The 22,441-nt window shown below is 41.4% G+C and overlaps 1 protein-coding gene across 1 annotated transcript in view; it reads right to left on the reverse strand.

The window, feature by feature from the left end:
• trrap (transformation/transcription domain-associated protein) overlaps window positions 1-22,441 on the reverse strand; it is a 76,076-nt gene that overhangs the window by 38,207 nt on the left and 15,428 nt on the right. The window contains 21 exon segments of the mRNA XM_061708212.1: window positions 280-479; window positions 1,193-1,342; window positions 2,208-2,336; window positions 2,747-2,960; window positions 4,441-4,587; window positions 5,370-5,480; window positions 5,880-6,014; window positions 6,234-6,392; window positions 9,304-9,510; window positions 10,411-10,677; window positions 11,293-11,421; window positions 14,447-14,645; window positions 14,876-15,057; window positions 15,153-15,317; window positions 15,579-15,698; window positions 16,043-16,162; window positions 16,662-16,682; window positions 17,807-17,875; window positions 18,678-18,848; window positions 21,936-22,057; window positions 22,328-22,424. Of these exon segments, the coding sequence (XP_061564196.1) occupies window positions 280-479; window positions 1,193-1,342; window positions 2,208-2,336; window positions 2,747-2,960; window positions 4,441-4,587; window positions 5,370-5,480; window positions 5,880-6,014; window positions 6,234-6,392; window positions 9,304-9,510; window positions 10,411-10,677; window positions 11,293-11,421; window positions 14,447-14,645; window positions 14,876-15,057; window positions 15,153-15,317; window positions 15,579-15,698; window positions 16,043-16,162; window positions 16,662-16,682; window positions 17,807-17,875; window positions 18,678-18,848; window positions 21,936-22,057; window positions 22,328-22,424 (3,114 nt within the window).

Raw genomic sequence — 22,441 nt, forward strand, 5'->3', positions numbered from 1 at the left:
CATGATGAAATGAAAACAGTACACCTCTATGGGTTTTATGCTAATGTTAACCTCACAGGATTGAGAAAATGTGCTTCGCTTGTTGTTTGTCCAAATGTTTTCTATCTGTTAAAACACTGCTGAGTCAGTCCTCAATTCACACCTGCTATTGTTATCAAAGAAATAGCTTTATAATCTGCTGAACCATGTCCTTCCGCTTCTTTGTCTGCATTATTTTTTGCCTGACTTTACACTGATGTAGAGTTGCGGCCAGTGAATCGTCTCAGGGGGAAAACGTACCTGGTTGGCAGCCATCGGGGAGTTGTTTTTCACCCACTCTTCCACGATCTTGACGACGGCACGGAGGATTTTGGGGTCGGGTGATTTCTCAATCAGAGAGGTTAGGATGACCTGGATGAAGTTCTTCCTCATCTCCATGCTCATGACGGACAATCGGGTTTTCACCAGGTCGAGACTCAGCATTATCAGCTCACTGGTCACTATGACAACAGACATGACGACAGTGGCTAAAGCAATAGTCTCAGAAACAGTCTCATCAAAAGGTGTTTGAGGATTTGCATCGGAATCCTCAACTTTTTTCATATCTTTGCTGTGTCCGTTGTGCTTCATTTTTCCCTTTTAGTAAAAAGGTAGCAGCATCCAAAAAGCAGTTCGATTGTTTCAATACAGACAGAGAGCAACTGCTGGAGTAGATGTTACTGAAATCTGAAGAATCTTTAGAGGCGAAGGCCCCTCTGGTCAGATAGTCTATGAAGTTAGTGACTGCAAGTGATCAGAGTGGAGGGCTAATGCCTGTGTTTCCCGATACAGTCATTAGGGACCCATTTAAGGGACCGATAGCATCTTAAGCTCCTTTCAGACATGAGATCCATAACAATAATGGCTTCATCAATCTGTTCATGCAATGGCATGCAGTCAATGGTCACTTTTTCTTCATTCGGCTTCATTCGGAGGGCTGGTTCCCATCAGTGGAGGTCTGGAAAAAAAACCTTGGGAGGCTCGGGCTGCAACAGAGCCAACCTCCTCCTCTGTCCTTTCAGTCCCATGTGTCTCCATCACTGAGTCGGCTGGTAGGATTTAGCAACTTATGAAAACTTGCTCTCCATACCACTTGGTGGTGGTGATATGGAGGGGTTGCCTGAAGGCCTTGTCCCGGCCCCATTCATCCTCATTCATGCACTGTTTCACGTACCTGTGTTGGTTTCAGTGACTCCTGGGTTGGCCTGTTGGGGGCTCAGGTGTTCCCGGACCATCTTCTGCAGCGAGCGCATGAACACAGAGATCAGGCGATCAATGTAGCTGGCATTATAACTGCAGGCTGACTTCAGGATCATCAGTGTCCCTGTAAGATAAACGAACGGAAATGACAAAGGATGAAGGGGGGACAAACAAATTGGAAAGAGCATTTTTGACAAAAACTTTCAACTTTTCATCTTAAAAGACACAAAGCTGCAGTCAGTGTATTTATGCTCTACGGCTAAGCATTGTTTTAAGTTTGTTTCTTGCTTTTTTTTGGGGGGGGGGGGGCACTGCTACGGATGAATGGAGAATAATGGGTATAGGAAATGCATTTACTGCTCTCTAGAGGGCAAACTAGTGATGAAATGTCTCTACTGGCCAAACAGATGCATCAGACCAGCACTTCTGTAAGGCAACAGGAAAATGCAAAAATGTTTCAAGTATTACCTCTCGAAGGCTCTTTAATAACCTTTGATCAATTCTATCACACTATACAAGTAAAAATACAACAACCCCAAAAAACCTACTGTATCTTTTTTTTAAAAATAAAATAAATAAATCAAACAACTTCTTCTACAAAACAAGCTTTAATGCTAGGTTTTTCCATAATTACATAGTGGCATACAGTATGGGTGGATAGCAGTAATGTTTGTACAGAGAGGGTGGCCGACAGCAGCAATTCTTCCCAAGATAATCTTTCCCAAACCACTGGCCTGTAGCCTCAGTTTAAATAAACCAGATGTTAGTCTCAGTAGCACGGCCATTGGCTTGCATTTTAACAACCCACTCACTGGCTTAATTGCTTAAAGTGACCAAGAGACTGCTTGGTTTTTGAGCGAGAAGAGAGGCAGTGGAATTTTTTTTTTTTTTTTTTAAAGACATGGTTTATAATCAGCAAATGGGAGTGACAGAAAACAAGGACATTGAAGAGGATAAACAGGAAGGAGAAAAAAAGAAGCTGGTCTTACCAAAGAGCTGTGTGGGGTTTGTGTTGCTTGTAGCTTTTTCATAGTTGGTAAGTCCCTCATAGATAACTTTGCCCACAGCAGCATACAGGCACTCTAGTTCCTCATATTTCGATGCCACAGTTGATGTGCCTGGAGAAAAAATACAAACTTTATTTTTTTTATTTTTTTTTAAAGTAAGAATCTAAATGTCCTACTTTGGGAACACTGCACAGGAAAAGTGAAGATATAAATATAGACGTCATTGAGTTTAATGACTGAGGCAGGAAATGTGTCATTTCTCAGAGATTATACACACATTATAGTGCTTTCATAGTTCTAAACTGGTCCGACACCCCTTACTGACAAGCTGCCACGCAAATCGTGGAAAAATTTTAATTTCTCAAATTTAGATAATGAAATAATTGCATTTACTAGTCAGATCATACAGAATTAACTGTGTTTTTTATACGGATACATTAAATAAGAAAGGGCAATAACTGAAGTACTTCCAAAAAGACCACAAAAATATGCAACTTTACCGACTGCGATTTGCAGCTTACTTGGCTCAGTTGGGAAGATGCTCATTAGGCGTGACAGGAGGGAGTGGACAGCCCGCAGGACTTTGGTATTCCCGCAGGTCATGCAGGCAGCGATGCCTCGCTGGAGAGGCTTGAAATGGGCCAGGATGGCAGGGGACTGCAGCACCGTCAACAGGAAGCAGAGGATCTCCAGTCCCGTGCAGATGTTGGAGATGTTTGCTTGTGCTGGTTGTTCCTAAAACAACAAAAAGGAGAATCATGTTTTTATGAGGTTGTTTTTACCCCAAAAAAGAAAGAAAAAAGTGGGATCCTAAAATAAAAACTAAAGCAAAAAAATCATGAATTATGCATGATTAGTTTTTACCCCATAAAAATGTCAAGACGATTCAGAAATAATGTCCCACCTATACCTGTGAACATTCACACAAACAAACAGCACAATGTGATGGCTGCTTAATCAAAGATCAATGGGCTAATTTTGTCTAAATTACAATCAAGATTTAAAATGGCACAGCCAAGGGGATAATCTGGGACGGATCCATAGCACTAATCCCGTCTAATGAACAAGGTGACTGTAGTGATAAGGTTCCTCCTAGATATTAGGGTTATATTGATTCCGAGCTGTATTGTGAGAATAGGAGCTCGCCTCTGGAGCTGTACAGATAGAGAATATGAATGCATGTCAATGAGCTTGTGATTGCGTGTATGTTTTGTGCGTCTCCCCTTACACTCCTCATCTGACCTCTTATGCGACTCTGCCCGACTCTTAATCACTGCCATGCCAGTACAATGAGATGATAAAGGGTAATCCGATTTAGAGCATTGTTCATTAGTCTGAGTAAGACGGCTGAGCAGGTAGAGCGTACTCCCAAGGGGGGCGCCTCTGCACGTGTGTGTGTGTGTGTATCTGCATTAGACCCTCAGAAAAGCTTTTTACTCAGACCATCCCCAGTGGGGATCTGAAAAGACTGATTGGGAGAGTGCCAGTGTGAGTGCAAGGCAAGCAGAGAGAGGCGTGGCAGATGAAGTGATCCCCAAAAGAGAATGAGGGCAGTGTGTGACGACTGCCAGCGCAAAGTGATAACCTTGTCTGAACAGTGATGCAAAATCCAACCTGAGGGATGAAGAGAAAAGGACTAAAAGAGGGAGATGGGAGGGAGCAGTGGTTAGAGACTACAAAGGCACAGAGATATGCGAGGAGGCACATTGGGGCCATAAAAGGAGCATGAGGGTGCTAGGATGAAGAAGAGAAAAGCAAAGGCCAACCTGGATAGACTCCAGTTATCTTGCCACTGTCATTATTTTGGCGTTATAGCTGTTGGCGCTTCACTTCGTGTATTACAGATAACGGACAAAAGACTTGGAGGAGATAGAGCAAATACCACGAAGGAGCTTAAGCAGAAACCTTGTCCTTTAGCGCCTCGTGCTCATTGCTGCAATACCAGCACCAGCAAGCCTTAATATGGCTGAATTCTGTTCTAAATTGTTTATCTGAAGTATTGTTAATTAGGTCTGCAAGACTTCAAGTAACCTCTGACAAGAGTTTTGTTTGGATTTACTCAAAAACCACTAAAAAACACAAACAGGAAACCTGCGTGCAGCACTGAAACAGGACTGAATGTCGGCAACAAAAGCACAAGTGCGGCTACAAGGAACCAAGGGCACTCTAATAAGACACACGACAGTTATCACTCTTTAAGCAGATGCCGTCTTACCACCGTCATTAGCAGCTTGTCAAACCACTGCAGTTTGAGCTCCGCACGAGGCCACATGTCAGGCCTGAGGGCAGTCTTCATCAGGCTAACGCAGCGGCGGGACAGCAACTCTCCCGGAGACCCGGCCACATTGGCGCTGTCGTTCACCTAGACAGAAGAGGTAAGAGAAGCATCAGTACCATAATTGTCTCATAAATAGGTTAAACAATTCACACAAGGCAAGAAGAGGCAATGAGTGTCACCATGTATTACAATGTCCTTAATGTAGCAAGAGCTTAAAAGTGGCACCGCCCAGAAGGACAGACATCCTTCAATAAAGAGCCTCTGGGTGACAATCACCTTCACTTCAGGTGCAAACTGGAGCGAGACACTGAAACTCCTATCAGCCCCAGAACAGGTGTCTTTTGATGTCAATTTCTTGGTGCTACAAAAACACATTTTTCTACAAGGATCAATTTAGTATCGCTATGCAACGTTATCAACTGGAATACAAAGAGAAGATTATGTTTCCATATGCTGCTCTTTGAGCAGTGAGTGATCCCCGGCAGTAACACAAAAACTTACATTGAGAGAGGCTTCGGTGAAAAATGAGAATGAGGACAGGCCGAAAAAGAAAGTACGGAAAATTGAAGTTAAGTTAAAACTCAGCAGTCTATTTCAGGCCTGTAACCAAGGTCAGAGCTGCCATGATACCAAGGGACACAAAAAGCTGTGCGTGATATTGATCCAGCCGCCTTAAAGATGACCTGCTGAAGTCGTACACCACTGTGAGGTGAAGACGTTTTGAAAACATGAGGACTTTTTTGGCTGAGGTTCACTTCTCGTGCAGACCGTTTTAACATTGTGACAATTAAAACGTTAGCACATGGGAGTAAAGACCGAGTCACGTTACTAGATCTCCTTATTTACATTTATGGTGGGGCTCTTACCTGACATGCAATCCTGATGAGGAAATTGACCACAGTATCAGTGTGTTGTTTCTCAACGGGCTTGTTGAGCATGGTCTCTGTCCCTGGCATGGACTGGCTGCGTCCAAACACCTGCAAGCATGAAAATTATGTTCACGTTTTAGATAAAAGAAAGATGCCTTTCTTATAATTATGACAACTTTCTGAGCAAATAACCTGGTAACTGGCTTCAACACAAATGATTAAAAACGTATAGTATTTTTCTCCTTACATGATGAAAAAGAAGCACACTATAGCACCATATTGACAAAATAAGAGACGAGCGCGCATATGGGACAACATCTTCTGAAAGGTTTAAGACCCTTCCAATATAAAAAGACAAAAATTAAATCTGCATAATTTTGTGAAATCTGTCATTTAAAACGAGATACAGAAGGTTGTAAGCAGAGATGGTTTCAATTTGATATTGTTGGTTGTCATTAAATGCAATAAAATGTCACTTGACTGTATCTAACTGCCGACTGAGCTCACCGAGGAGGCAGCGCCCGTCGTCGTACGGAATCTCTTCACATCTTGTCCCGCTGTGGCAGATTCAAGAGACAGTCCTCTTTTCACAGTTGCTCCACTCGTTCCTTCCCCAGCCACTACTTCAGTCTCGGACTCCGGCTGTCACATCAAACGCAGGGGGTCGGGGTAAGAAGGAAGAGATGGGATCATCAGCTAAAATCACTACAGTGCAAAGAGTAAAGCAACTTCCAGGAAGTAAAAGACTCCAATTAGGTGCTGCCGAATTTGTATGTCAACAGATGAATGCAAAGGCTGCTTTTGGGAGACGCATAGCGGTACTGCTGACACCGATATAGCAAAAAAAAAAAAAACATTCACCTGCTGGTCTTTAATTCTCTGCAACTCCCACTTTATGACAACCTCAGCCAGGTCCACAGCGAGCTTCCTTTGCTCTATGGTCACACTGGGTGTGAAGCCCAGACGCTGCATTGCACTTATCATGTGCTGCACGAGGTGGTGGCGGACAGGGTAGTACACCTGGAAAACAGAGCTTACATGTTGGGTATTCTAAACAAAAACTGCTCTAAAAAAAACACATATTGGAAATACCAATAAGTAGCAGTTACGGGTGCCAACTATAAAACTTCTCTCTCTTTCTTTAACTTAAACTCTGTGCTGAAACCATATACAAATACTCTTACATACACTGTAGGAAAGAGAATGACTTTTGCAGCTTTACCCATAAGCTATGATGTTGTTTTGTTTGTTTATGTTTTTGATGTCTGTTGATCTCTGTGCTGCTGAGATGTTTTTTTGCACCTTAATACCGTGTATATACTCAGTGTGAAGATGTACCCCCCCCCCATCCCAGTGTTACCTTTTGGAAAACAGGCGCACAATACCATCGTGACGCCGCCGGTGTATCCGAAGTCAAAAACAGTTTTTCTAAGCTGACCTAATAAACTTGATTCTGATTCTTTAATTAGCAAGATTATTCTGCATTTCGTAACAACACTATTTTAATGGGTGAAGAAATATAAGTATAATTTTTTTTTAAATATGGAAGAAAAAAAAAAAACATTTAAAATACAAAGACTCTTCAGAGAACCACAAAAAAAGGATGATGGCAACAGCATTAGAAAGTGATTCACTTTTTGAGTTTACCCACTCAAAAGTCCCATTACTGGTTTACTTGTTAAACATTTAAAGTTTATCATAGAGGAGGAGACATTCTCCCCATTTCCTTGCTCAAACCTCATGTTCAAGAGTTTGTTCCCAGTATCAGCCAAAGAAAATCAAACTGGCTCATTTCGCTTTAGAAACCATTGGAAACACTGGCATGTATGGTACGTCTCCATGGTAGCGGCTACGTCCCGATTGTGCTTCTTCTAACACATACGAGCTGATAAGAAATATCTGATTCAATTCAGCTGCATCTTGCTTCAGCAAATCTGGTTAGCCTCCCCACAGAGTATCAACGCGGTAAATACATGCAAACATAAACATTGAAAAGAGCAAGCAAAGTCATTTTAAAGAAATGCTTTTCTTCCCTGTACACTGGCAGATTTTGATCTCGATTTTGGGTGGATGGCGCGCAGCCTCAAATGAGTTCCACAATAATTTTGAGACTTCAAAAACTTAACAGAAAAACTAGGACATCCAATTCTTATTTCGTTTCAAGGATGTGATGCACACTTAGTCCTGACAATTGACACTCAAGTGTCTTACTCAAGTGTCACTTATCCTCTGAAAACTCAACTGGGCCTTTCTAGCACACAAATGCAGACAAAGGGAGCCAGAGATGAGATGTCTATCCAAGGTCTTTTTTCCCCCCATTGTCAAAGAATATTGAAACTTCTTATTTTGATGATAATTATAGTTGATAGAGCAGGACGTTGCAGCCTCTTAATGACAGAGTGGCAAAGCCCTGTCCATCTCGTGTGCACTGACAAACACGCACACAATCTCCCTATTACTCTATCAAACACGCATTCAAAGTCTCATCTGTCTGTCATTATCTCCTCCCCGGGGTAATTATGCAGATGTGATTACATTAGATTAGTCTTCTGGCCCAGTGAGAGCAGACTGTCAGAGAAATAGAGAGGAGAGCTGAGGGAAATGTCAGTCTACTAGAAGAGTGTTGCTCTCTGACTTGTAAGGCAATGAACACCAGCTGAAGAAGTGAGGGGGCTGAAAAGTGTCTTTCAAGTTTGAGAAGGAGTGCCAGCATAAAGGCAAATGATTCTCTGTTGTTAACTCGTATATAAATGAGAAGCTCTTTGTAAGCGCCATGTATAGCGTATAGTTTAACTCTTTTATTGCATAATATGCCTTGTTGTTTACACAGAAGGAATCTATTTCAGTTTAAGTTTTGAGAGTTATTATTTTATACTTTAGTGATTAATACCTAAATTTCACTACTGAGATTTGTTTTGCCTTAACGGTTTCTGTAGTTTGGGCCAGTGGGGCTTCCGTAGCGGGAGGAAGTGCGGGACTGTGTTTTTTGTGAGTTGATTGAATAAACAAGTGATGGTGGAGCAACACAGTGTTTTACCGTTCTGTTGACGGTTCTGTTGCCGTACTGTGACCTGTGTGTCAATAAGAGTGTCTCAGTATTAAGGCATTATTAACACAGGCTTTATTGCCGGAAAAATACCCAGCCTTTAAACGGCAAACAATAGATCAAAGCACCACTGTTGCGGTTAAGGCTAATATGAAACTTTTCCCACTTGGAGTTGTAAAGAGCTATCATGTCAATTCAGGACACTCTTTAAAAAAAAAAAAAAAAAAAAAAAAAATCAGTAAAATTAGCTCCTAAATTGTTCTGCTCACTCTGGTGAGTTGCCAGCAGCCACAAACGCTCGTGTGTGCTGTACGCGCACAAAGTGTGGCGGCTGGCATCTCACCATTTGTGGTCGGGAGCTTACCTTAAAGTACTATTAACATAAGCTCTCTTCACACACCGCTTTGGTAATTCACCCAAGCCAAACAGGAGCAGCTCAGTGTGTGCTTACACACAGCAAGGCAGCGCTGCAGAATTGGGGCGAGTAATGACGGCAGTGTGTTTCCCTGTCGGTTCCCCCAGACGTGCCAATTCCACCCTGTGACTCTGATCGTCTCCGCTGCTGGCTCACGGAGATATCAGCAGCGCATCAGTTCAACACAACCTCCCGTCTCTATACTTGATGCAAACAAATGTGGATCGGCACCGGATTGAACGAGCGGGATGAAAACAGCAATAAATATGAGATGCTGATATTCATCATCAGAGGAATTTATTAAAGATTATTCTCCGGCAGAAAGTTGACATATTTGATTCCAAGGTCTGCCCACCTAAACCACAAGGATATCAGGTTGGATCCTCTGGCAGGGATGGTTGATCAGCGAGAAGCAAACAACCTGACAAGCAGTTAGACTTCTTACACCGCGTTTTTCAACACCTGCTCACCCTGAAATGCTGCACGATCAGATGCAGTATGTGAACCAACTGCGGTACGGTGTGCCCTTCCTCCACGATGATTTTGCGAGTCCAGTGGGTCAACATCTGGTGGCCGTCCTCCATACGGGCAGGCACCGCTGGAGTCAGGATGGCCATGGCCTGCCGCACAATGGCCCGCGCCTCCATCGTGTGGGCCTTCAAGAGGCTGTGGAAAACCTTTATGGAGCAGATAGAAATAATAAAAACCCTGGTTTTCTTCTCTCAATATTGTGACTTATTGAAGTCCCTTTTTACCGTTTAAAACTTCAATTTAAATACCCCATACAGAATGGCGAAATTAAAACTTTCTGTAGGTTCAACCAATGATTTTCCATATTCCCACTTTTTCTTTTTTTCTTGAAACAATATACTTAATAAACTTCATAAGCCCGCAGAATGACAAATAATTCAATGAGGCAAGGTCTGAGGTAAACAAAAGAAAATAAAAAAAGAGGACTCTCATAATAATAATAATAATAGAAAAATAATCTTGTGACTACCAGGCTGATTATTTATGAACATTTCTGAGTGTCTTTGCTGTGGAAAAGGAACAGGAATGGATTAAAGAGAGAGCTCATGGTGGCACAGGGGCATTAAAACTAGAGCACAGTGTTTCTTGTCAGAATGGATTTGTGGAGAGTCTTGTGGAGGTTTATGCCCTCCTCAGTATTGCATGTATAAAATCTTGCAATATGACTGAAGCCCCTTTCACACAGCAGTTGCATGAAAGTGGTACAAAAAGCCATTGTGGCTTTTTTTTTGCGCGTTATTACTCAACTCAGCATCATTCACAAACAAAACAAGGCAGTATATTGGCCTTGAAAGTGCTTCAGACTTCTAAAAACAAGTGAAGGGACTTTCGTAGCATCGTCTTTGATTAAAAGTTTTTTTCTTTGAGAACTTCTCATTGTAAATACACTGTCTAATATTGTCATTTGTCTTGTATACTATAATTTCGAGCAATTTCCGAGAGTTTACCATCTGTTGCCAGAGATTGTGTGTTTTTATCCTGCCTTTAAGCTCCATTAAATCCCTGCTACGTTGAGTTCCACCATCTCCCTCTTCCTTGCTCCTCACCTGCAGTACGATCTTCTTATGAATGGCGAACTTTGCAATGATGTGGGCCAGAAGTAAGTGGCCGCTGTATTTGCACGCGGGGTCCACGCAGGCTTTGGGTAACAAGCACGGCCATGCGAATGTCATGAGGCGCCGCAGCTTGCTGTTGCGGGACTTGTTGTTGTCGTGAATATGGTGCGGCGCGTGCTCCACTAGCAGGGTGGAGAACTGCAGGAGGCAGATTCGCAGCGAGTCCAAGAGGTCAGCCTGCTTCTCTGGGTCCAGAACCTGGGAGAGGGGTGGAAAAGGTGTGGCATTAAAAACAAAAACAACCTGCTTACAAGAAGTTGGGGGTTTTTTCTGTCTAATTAAATTAGCTAAGAGTTGAAAGCACATTAATACAGACATAAATTACTTCATGCACTTTCACACATCTCATTGAATTTACCGTTTGTCTAAACTGGCTTAAGTTTAAAAGACAAATCATTTTTTTATATATATATATATATATATATATAAAAAAAAAAAAAAACATTAAGCCTCCCGAAAAAGATACCAATTACCCTCTAAATTCCCTGAGAGTGGTACAGAAGATAAGAAGGGATTCACGGGGAGAGGCAGGGAGGTAAGGCAGGAAATGAGTTTTAGCTAGACCGTAGAGTAGCCATTAACAGCTATTACACTGCTGTTAGTGATGAGACCTGCCACCGCACAAACAAACACGCTGACCTTTAGTACAGTCCCAGAGTGACATTTACACCAGAAATTATTGCCTGACCTGACGAATGAAAATTGATGGAAAAAGGGACCAATCGGATGGAGGGAGGAACAGACAAAAACAAATACAGATGATAGGCGCTGAAAGAATGTGCAGGCCATAACAAAAATCTGCCTAATGTATACCTTGGTGATGAAAACGCTGGTAATGCTCTCGGGATTGTCTCCTTCGGGGTTGGGTGGTCCAAGCAGCTGCTCACCTTCCCCCTTCTCAAAGCTATACAGGAATGCAGGGTTCAAAATGTGCTGGAGTACCTGAGACACAAGAAAAGTGCAAATGATTTCACCAACAAAACAAGTTTATCCATTTACATTTTCCATAGGGGGATTTGACAACTTTCACTATTGTTTGCCGACACTATGATTGATTTTTCCCTGATAGCACAGCTATAAGAAAAGAGACACTAATTAGTAGAATTACCTGCTGTGGTCTTTTAAAATCTACATTGAAAAAGAAAAATCCTGCAGATTCTAAACTATGAATGGCAACCTCTAAAATACCTTCTCAGCTCCTTTTTGGGCCTGATAACAGAGGTTAAAAAGGCAGTCAGAGCACTAAGGCAGAATTGAGGAACAGCACTATAGTGTGTGGTCTAAGATAACACCAGAAACCCATAACATACTATCTTAATTAATCGATAAGAATTTAAAGTATAAACAAAAATCCTTCCTAGCACAAATTTAAAAAAGAAATCCATTTATTAACAAGCCGTAACCTGCTGGGATATGAGTGTAGACCTGATTAGGTTTTTAAATTCTGAATGGCTCCACCACAATACAGCTAACAAGAGCATTTATCAAAGATGCTGCTATCTATTAATGAACCCCCCTGTTCAATCCATCATTGGGGAAGGGCTGGGTGCGTCGCTGAGTGGAGACGGAGCTGTGGCAACATATGCTCCGGCTTCTACACAAGCACATTATTCACGCACACTCAGAGCAATGAACACGCATGGCTGGTAGACTCACGCATGCAGAAATACACACAACACACTCTCAGATGAAGATGTAAAGAACGGCAAGAACCACGACTCTGTTCTTCGGCCTTATCTCTTCTGAGCTTTTCTGACATTTTCGGCCACAAATGTACGACTGGAAGTGCAAGAAAGAAATCCACCATAGACTTTGAAGGCTTTGCTTCAATAAATAAAGCGTTTATATAGTTTCATACAGCCTAGCTCAAAGGCTGTCCTGATAACGTCAAATATGAACATCGATTCTTCTGCATAATTGATTTTAATTTCCCCACAAAAGATGGCGGTAGCACGCACTGGGCATCTGTCATTGCAGAAAATCCTGATCTACTTGTCAAAATGGGACCGAAGAGAGGCAACAAAACGTGAGACATTTGTGCTGCACTTTTATTTCTTATACATTTGTGTAATTATAGGCTTGACGGCTACGCCAAGAACAGAAAAGTAGTTTAAAAAAATAAATAAATGAAACAATTTTCTCTTTTACACATTTTTCGATGCGTTCACTCAGAGCAAATATCATCCAAGACCCTTGTGGTGCTGTATAGAAACTTGGTTTTCTATGGGTCCCTGGCAAACTAACAATATGGACACGTACTTTTCTGTGATATTATGCTTCTGGGAAAATGCTACAGGCAATTATTTAAATGTCACGGAAAGTAACACCCACACCCATTCTCATGCTCATGACTCATACGCTAATCAACACAAACATATTCTCACTATCCTCACAGAAACACAGCTTCAGTCTGTTGATCCGTGTCACAGCTGGCATCTGCCGCACAGCAGCAGAGGATGATTAAAGGGAAAGAGAAACAATAGAAGCAAATTTGGGTTGGGGGTGGACAGTGGGAGTGCTTGAGCTCTGGTAGTTAAAGGACCAAACTCCAGTCGGTTTTAAAAAAAGAAATCAGCATTTGTGCCAAGAAATACACTTAATAAGTAGGCAGAACTCCCTCCTCTGTCTTCATTTTCATAGTCCATATGCCACTGAAAGCAACTTAACACAAGTATAAAAAAAAAAAAAAAAAAAAAAAGTGAGTAAAAAAAAAAAATGGTGTGAGAAGCATACAAAGCGGCGTGTCCTTGTATTAGAGGCTCTGATTGCACTTGTGCCTAAGTACATGTGTGCATGTGCACGAGGCGGCGTGTTCCTGCCACACAGCCATTTGGCAGCGTGGTACTGTGTGCCAAGGAAAGCCTTCCCCACTGACCCGTTTTGTACTTAACATCAATGCTGCTGCTCCTCTGAGCCGGGTTGTGCACCCGCTACAGCTGTGCATAATGTGTGTGTGTGGGTACCCCTACGTCTGTGTTTGCTGAGAGCTTCCATGTGGGAGAGCGGGCTTAATTAAAAGGCAACCCCGATGACTGTAATGCTTGCCGCGGCAGGTCAGGTGGAGAGGACGGAGGCATTCATCTGTGAGCCTCTGAGGGTCGGAACAGACAAAATGACCTTCCTGACTCTATCAAAGTACTTCTGATGCAAAACACACCAACCATAAAAGTCACTCGGATTCGCTCCCTGAACACAGCTTCTACCACACGAGGGGAGAAAAGTAAGCAAGACGAGTTGAAGCTGAAAAAAAAAAATAAAATAAAAAAATAAAAAACACCCTTTTATGTGGGCTGGCCAAGCTGCTGGAGATATCTACTGTACCTACTCAACATAAAACAATTGTGGTATTGTCAAATGAAATCTTTGTGTGCTCTACAGTTTCACATGAACATGTTTATCTAGACAGGGTGCTACGCATTAACCAGGATTATTAACCGCTTCATGGACACGGCTAATTGCAACACCATCTTTCCATGACTTCACGGCTTATTCGGCAAAATGTTCTGGAGCCTGACCCCCTGAGACACAGGTGGGTACACCTGAACACAAAACTAAATCATGCCACATACATAAACATGCATGAGAGACACCATCAATTGATACACACTACATTAAAAAAAACAGATATAAAATATTAGATTACTGCTATTTTATGTTCTTGCAGTGGAAAGCGGCTGATTTTTGGACCGTAATCCGATTCCAACTGTTATTATTATTATTTACGGTAACATATGCGATAAGAAGATATAGAGCAACTGGATAATTCAAAATAAAAAAAATGCTCTGAGTTACAGTGTCTCTTCAGTATGTCCGAAGAAAATGAATTATAAACTTATTCTATCTCCATCACTTTGATGTCAGTTTCAAATGACAGTTGGCAGAACTGCAAAAGCTGCCGGGAAACTTAAAGTCCCTGTTGAATTTAGTTGTAAACCGAGTGGACTGCTCGGATTGCCTGCGTACATACCTTTGCTTTCAGCTCATCGTTGAAGTGGGGGTCATTGAACTCAACAAAGCGGAAGAACAGGGCGCGTTTCTGAGCGATGGAGTAGTTTCTTGGAATATCTTCTTCCATATATTCCTTCAGGAAGGTCATGTTGCAAAGGAAGCGACCCGTAAAAGCCCGCAGCAGCTGGAACAGCAGCTCAATCTCTGAGTAGTTACGTCTGTTGAGAAGAGGGGGCATCAATGCTTTGCATAGTGTGGGGAAATTCAAAAATATCATACAGGTGTGTCTGATCAAACACATGATTAATAATTGAGGTAGAAATTAAAGACAGAAACTGCATTAATACCAAAACTTTTGCTGTGTTACCATCCATTATCAGTCATCATAGCAAGACATCTCAAATGCAGGTTATTTCATTCCAGTCGCAATTTGAGTTTATCAACTTACTTGCAGTAGCTTAACAAGCAAAAGGCCAACAGTTTGGGCTCCTTCCAGTTGGTGGCTGCCATGTTGTCTTTGCGATGTCTTTCCTGGAAGGCCTCGCTGACCCAGACCCGTCTCAGCTGGCTGACCAGCGAGTGCTGCCCTGCCAGCCAACCCTCATCATTTTTCACTATGATGCTAATAATCTGAAGAAGAAAAGAGAGTAGGGTTAAAAAAGTAGGATTATGGACAGCTGGGGGAATAACCACATCTGTTAGCCAGGTGATGCACCTGTGAATACCTTAATAGCTTGAAACTGCAGGTCCAGCCTAGCTGTGGTAGTGGAGGGGGATCCTGGACGAACGGTTGCCGCAGTGCCGGCAGGAACAAGCAGGGGCACGAAGCGGTTGGGATTAGATGCTAACACATCTCTGAGAGGCTTGGCATCTTTGTGTTTCAGAAAACTCTGCAAATGGATACAGAAACCTTTGTTCAGCAAACCCTGTCACTATATCGAATCAACATCTGTGCACTACATGAATACATCTCTATAAGGATAGAAAATGTCATTTGTGAGCCCAATGTACATTTGGTATTAAGAGGACATGTGACTCACAAATGACATTAATTTGAAAGCACTAATGGAGTAGATGCAGAGCAAAATTATTATTGTAGAAGTAGATGTGCCAAAAGAGTGAAGGGGCTACGAGAACTACGAGTGACTGACCATGAACATCCGGCTCCACTGGGGATCATTTAGTGTAGCCTCCATCATGAATAGCTCCACTGTTTGAGACGGGTGACGCGTCAGGAACTTGATCAAAGGTTCCCTGAATGGACTGCCCGCCTAGCATGGGAGAGGGGGAATAAAGTGAAGGGGGAAGGAAAGTAACAGGTGAAGTATTAAAAAAAAAAAAGACTTTAATTCTGTCACATTATTCTGAGTGTGCAGGAGTAGAAGATCTGCCACTTTAAAGTACATGTGTGAAGAGCAGCTGCAGAAAAAGCTAGGACCAAACCGTGTGCATATTCCCTTGAACATTTGTGCTGTTCACCCTTTAGTGGAAATGCTGATTAGTTGGTGCTTTAGGAAGTTCCTCTTAATTATGCAGCAGCCTTTTTACGTGTTTAACTGTGATGTATTACTATTTCAACTGCAAAACCCGGCCATTTAAAGAGTTAGTGTCCTACCTCGATAAGCATCGCCCTCTCCGTCTTCATGACCACCTCCAGAAGAGGTTTGACTAGAGTCTGAGGTGCAGCTGGGATCAGGTGGAAAAGGTTAATGATGGCAGAACAGATCTTCATTTCCTACAGAAAGATTCAGAAAATGAAAACAGAGGGGGAAAAAAGGAAGGGGTGAAATTCTTGAACAAATTAGATGGACACAGACATGACGTCAGTCTTAATGGAGAGCCACTGTTAAAAGACGAGGATGAATCTTAGTCAAACAGCTAAAAACGTGATCAGTCATAACTGAGTAGCTTGTTTCTCATAGTCACAGTGAGAACAGTTGGGGTAGATTTTCACAAGGCACAAACAAATACGGGACAGTTTGTATAAAATGCTGACTTATTATATTAGACTGTTGCAAAGTTAGACATTTGTAAACAGAACATGAGGTTAGAGTGAACCCAATATGACAATAACATTCTTGAAACAGGACTACAAACACATGGGAACAGAAATACAGGGTCAAATCCACAACTACCACGACATTAGTTCAGTTCACCAGCACAGCATTGGTTCAAAGTTTCAAACACTGACGAAAAGTCACTAACAGAGGGCGCAACACTGGGTTACATCTCACCTCAACACCCTCCATCGCAGGCTGCACCGGGACGGGAAACAATGGTCAGAGTCAGCAGAAGAGAATGTGCATGCTTTGTGTGTGTGTGTGTGTGTGTGTGTGTGTGTGTCTGTGTGTGTGTGTGTTTGTTTCATTTGGGAGGTGAGCAGATAAGAAAGGGTGATTACGAAGGGGCATACAGAAACAAGATGCAAGTCACCACAGGGACTGCTTTTTCCTGCTCCGTGTCAATAACTAAGGAGGGGTCATATCGGAACGTTATCGGAGTAACACGGGGTGATTTTAATCTGGAGGAAAATCACTGGTACGACTCAAGTCAAGACTACAAAACATGACATTTTAGGCAACGTGATTAAACCATGTACTCGTACTTCTTTTTTCATGCACATATTCTCCTCACTGGCAAACTCTTTACACCAACCCTTCTCCATCCTTCTTTCCTCTAGTTTTGTCTTCATGTGGCTAATTTACTGTCTGACCCTGGCTCTGGTGTCACTGCCAGCCTACCTGTCAACAGGCACAAAGACCACAATTTGGAGGGCAGGAGAGACAAAAGGCCAATTTGCATCTAATTAAACGCATCATTTTGAGATGAGTCAGGATGAACTTGCATAAAGAGACAAGAGCAAAAGAAACTGCACATGAAGGAAAGGCAGCTGTATTTCCCCCCTCTTTGTCACCTTTTCTCTGCCTTTACAAGGTTATCTGTTTGGAAGATAATGAGGAGGAGCTGAGCTGGGCCCGCCACCGCCTGCCTGGCGCCTAATTAATCATTGATTGAAATATGGGCACTCACAATTCATCTGAGAGGAGGCCAAACAGAAAAGGTGTTGACTACATGCAGCTATTGTTTTGTGAGTATGGGAATAAATTGCAGTCCTCCTGTTAGTGTTTTTGGCTTAAGCGTGACAGCTCATCTGTACGAGAGCCAGCTCCAGCAGATGGATATGTTAACCTGCACCCACTGGCCGGGAAAGCTTTTGTATGACATTAAAGAAAGAATTAAAAGAACTCAGTAAAAGTAAGAAGCGGGGAAAAAGAAAAAAGAAAAAAAAGACATTCATACGTAGCGATATGAAGTTCACGTCAGTATTAAATTTGAAGTTAAGTGTGAAAATGGACGGGTACGAAATGCATTAACTTACACTGCCATCACTGCGCTGGCCTCCTTTGTGTGTTATTACAACCACTTCCATCCATTTCCGAAGGTGTTGCTATTTAAGAAAAAGGCATAGTATTAAAATACGACTGTCTGTTCTCAGCAGATACAAAACAATACGTTTTAACAAATTTCATAAATTCAGAAACAATTTTCAACTAAGTACAAACTTAATCCATGAGTTCAAGTGTGAGCCTTTGACACAACTGCAAAAAAAAGGTTTAAATCTGACAGTAGCACAAAACATTTAATACTTGTTCTTGTATCAAAAACCATCAAATACTGTATAAAGTACAAGTACGATCATTATAGACAGTGTGGGTTATATTAAAAGGTACAATAGGTAAATGCAGGTGTTTTATCTGCAGAATGAAGACAACCCAAAGTGAGAAAAACCTGTAACAGATTGGACTAGTTTTATTTGTTAAAGGTAGGGTAAGCAATTCTGCATGGGGGGAGGGACTGGAGAATCGGGGCGAACAAGGGAGTAAGGAGGAGGACGGAGCTAGCTCCACGTGTTTTGTATCAAATATCAACACATATTGTCTCCCCTGAAATCCTGTAACCAGTGTTCTTCACAAAAAGGCTGGCTCGGATTTGCATTTCTCCCTCTTTCGTGAATTACTAAAGTGCTTCAAAGAATATGGAGATACATAAGTACAATCTGTAGTCTGAGTTGAAATAGTGAACTATCATTATCTCTCCAGGGCAATTAGGAATTGTTTGTAGTCCTGAAATGCAGGAATCAATATATATCAGTATATAAAATGACATTTTTAAAGACATAAAGGATAGCTATAGTTGGCTTGACTTCCAATTATATGTTAAGGTTACTAGCAGAAGCTGAAGCTTCTTACCATCATTTGATCACAGAACTTGTCGTTGAAGGAGTTGGGGAAAAGACGCGTGACAGAAGTCAGGCGGTTCACAACGTTGAGTGTCAGGCTGCGGTAGTCGCCCAGCATCATGAGCAGCGGCCGCATGTGGGTGTGAATCTGGTCCACCTCAATGGTGGCACCCTCCAGAAACTGCAGAACAGAGGAAAAGATAGATGCATTATGCTCGTAGGATGTTAATAAAACTTTATAACAGTTTCTAAAATAAATACTATCTTGGCTTTCATATAATCAAACCCTATACTGTTTAGAAGACTTTTGATTTTAGATATCATCCAAATCCATGATCAGGGCTTCCCCCTGGACAGGCATTTTCTTTGCTCCTAGACATTTTCCCCTCCAAGCTAATCAGTACTATCTGTTCAGTTTTTTCCTCTCAACATATTGATAACTATTCACATGTGATTATTTCAAACATATATTCTAAATAGAATTTTAAAAATATGTTCTAAAAAGTTGAATATTTAAACTTTTTTTTTTCCTTTTCATCATAAAATCTGCAGTAAATGCAAGCATAACACTTCAACTACATCAAGCATTTCCACTTAATGGTTTAGCAATTACACTCCCTTCAGATAGACGGCTGAAGATGCTAATGGACTGCATGTAAATTCAGTGGTCACAGCTTAAACTTGATTTATACTCCTCAATTGAAGGCATCACGACGCAGAGCCTCACTGTCGACCAAACCCCCCTCGGAAGAGCTCAGCATCACCCGGCCTGCAGCCATGGACTGGATGGACAAAGCAATGAGTGACCTGCTGGTTCCTAAAAAATGGTTTCCAAGCCCATTTTTCTCCAAACAGGTTTTAGCCATGTTGCATGGGGCGCTGACAGGAACATGCCAACTGTGTGTCAATCAAAGTGAGCTCTAGCTACTAGCTCCATTAGTGGATCTCTGCCGAAATATTTCCAGAGCTATTGGCAGCCGTTTACAGAAAAATATACCATTTAAAATGTTGACTTTATGGCAAAAATCAAAAACTGCTGTCGCATTTAGCCGATGCTGGTATCGTACAGACTGCTGATTACTTAGCGCAAATTTGATAAGCTGATGAAGAAAAACCGTGAAATAATTTGGGCTCATTCTGTCTGAGGAGAAATAAAATTCAAACTAAATGTAATGATAATTACTGATAAGGAAGTGGTAGCTGCTAGCCATTAGCTGAGCTGACTGTCAATCTATTATATTAGAAATACAGCTATTGCTTGATATAATTTCTCCTGGCGTGGTACAAAGAAACTGCTGAATGAAACTTGAAATTGCTAGCTAAGGTATTACAGGAGAGAACATGCACTGTCCCCTACTGACTGGTTGTGTAATTACAGAGCAACACAAAAGTCGGCGACGACACCTAGCCTGCATGCGTCGCTGCTACACAGAAGCATTTATCAGGCCTTAGGACCCGTAAGACCCAAGCATGTTACGAGGTAATTCCTTTAAGTGCGTTACATCTGGATTTAGCATGTCATTTTGCACTTTTCACACAGCTTGAATTAGTTAATGCTCTGAATTATCCTGTATAAAGTCTCAAGGGCAGCTAGGGGGTAATTTATTGGAATTTAACAGTTTAAATGGTTGCAATTCCTCTCCAACTATGTTTCACGGAGATGGGGTTTGTATCTGCTATCCATTCTTCCAGCAGAGGTAAAATCCCAGATAAACCTATGTGGTGAGTATACATAGTGTCCATGGGCTCTTAGTAACTGAGAACACAATTAATGAACCTGGATGTTAATTACTAAAATTAAAATAAGGCTTTAAAAAAGGTAGATAAACAAACCATATATTTATCCAAGTTAAAGGAGCCCTGGTTTCTTCATTAACTCAGTTTCAGAAATTCTAATGTTTATCTTGCAGAAAACAGAGAAAAATAAATAAACTGGAAATAAATGTTTCACCATAGAGCCTTTTACCTCAACGTTATGTCTGCCCTGTGATCTCTTCACAACCCTTTGTGTCTCAATTAAAAAGAAAAAAAGCCACTCAAACAAGAACGAGGTAAACTGTATGAAAAGAAAAAGGCACACATGCCAACCAAACACCGATGACACACACGCTCACACAGACGGAGGGAATGATGCATGGCAGCCACATTCATTTTCCTCTCAGTGCTAGGAACAAACACTCCATCCTGTATCGATCTAGCCATGGCAATGCTCATTAGTGCTAGTAGGGCAGAGATGAAAGATTGGGGGAAAACAGAAAATGGAAAGAAAAAGAAGAGGGGAAATATCACAGAATACTGAAAAGGACTGACAGTGTTCAAAAAAAAGAAAGAAAGAAAATAAGAACGTGGGGCTTGGAGTAGGTGGATAAAAGCTCAGATTGTGTGAATACTTTGATGAATAGAGAGGGAGAGCGGGTTCAGCTACAGTGTGATAGAAGTGTAAGAGGTTCATATGAAGATAAGTGGGAGGGGGGAAAAAAGTTAGGATGTTAGAGAGGGGGACTAACAAAGAAGACTGAATATAAAAAGTGGCATGAATGAGTCACATAACAGCCAATATAAGAAGCATGAAAAGAACAACTGAAAACAAGATAATGAAAAACGGCTATTTGCAGATAATTTAAGAGGTGCAAGCCTGAGAGAGACAGTCTACATCCTTTCATGAGTGGAAGAAAATGAGATTTCAAAAGGTGTAACCACGTTTCTGTTGCATAGATTGCTTTATATCTTTAGGGCATAGGCAAATCCATATTTACAAAGGTTTACAGATGTGTGCAGGGCGAGGACTGCTTTGGCTCCAAGTAAACTGGAGTTGAATTGAGCGATAGAACACACATATATAATTGGTATTCAACATTAATCAATTCGATAACAAATATGTGAAATTACTTGTATGAGAAACATTAAATAACGATGGTGCCTTAGGGTAACAAACAGACAAAAAAAAAGAAAAAGGAAAAACTGCACAGTAAAATTCTGTGCTTAAAATGTACTTTATTAATCCCTGAAGGGAAATAAATGTAAAGTTTAATGTGAAATGGCAACATATCACGTCATCGTGTATTTATGTGTGTATACATGCATTTCTGCCAATCATAATATATATATATTTTTTTTTTACTTGTTTAATGTTGGATATTTTATTCGCATTTTAGAATAAGCCATTTGCTGATCACATTGAGGAATGAAAGCAAATTAAAATGCAAACAGACAGCTCTAATTATCTAAATTGCTGTTACAAAGCAAAAAGGAGAAACATCAGATTTACCTTCCTCATGCATGCCTCGCCTGCTTCCTGCAGTTCGTTGTTGGTAGAGTTGAGAGCTTTGAACAGAGCAGCGATAATCTTTTCTCTGGACTGTGGCAAGTAGTTGCAGGCTGCCAGGGCATCTAATGAGAGGGAAAAAAATACTAAGATTTAGCACTCACCCCCTGAAAGTGAAATTACAAAAATAAAGAGCATAAAAAGTGAATTGTATGTATTTGAAAGGTACTTAATCAGTTTATATACTGAGCACACAGAGTGACATGGTCAAAAATAAAGATGCAGTCCACTAACATAATACTATTAGTTTAAATGTTACAAAAGCTGAACAGCAGTAAGTATCATTTGCATTCTAACTATGCAAGAAGCAACTATTGATACAAGGCTGGGCTTACTGAGGGCAGCGATGCGGAGTGGAACCAGAGAGGGAAGGCTCTTGTAGCATGGCAGTTTCATCAGGGCAGCATCCTCTGCCTCACATAAGTTCAATAGCTAGACAGAAAGTAGGA

Source organism: Cololabis saira, chromosome 19 (genome assembly GCF_033807715.1).
Source record: "Cololabis saira isolate AMF1-May2022 chromosome 19, fColSai1.1, whole genome shotgun sequence".
NCBI classification, from domain to species: domain Eukaryota; kingdom Metazoa; phylum Chordata; class Actinopteri; order Beloniformes; family Belonidae; genus Cololabis; species Cololabis saira.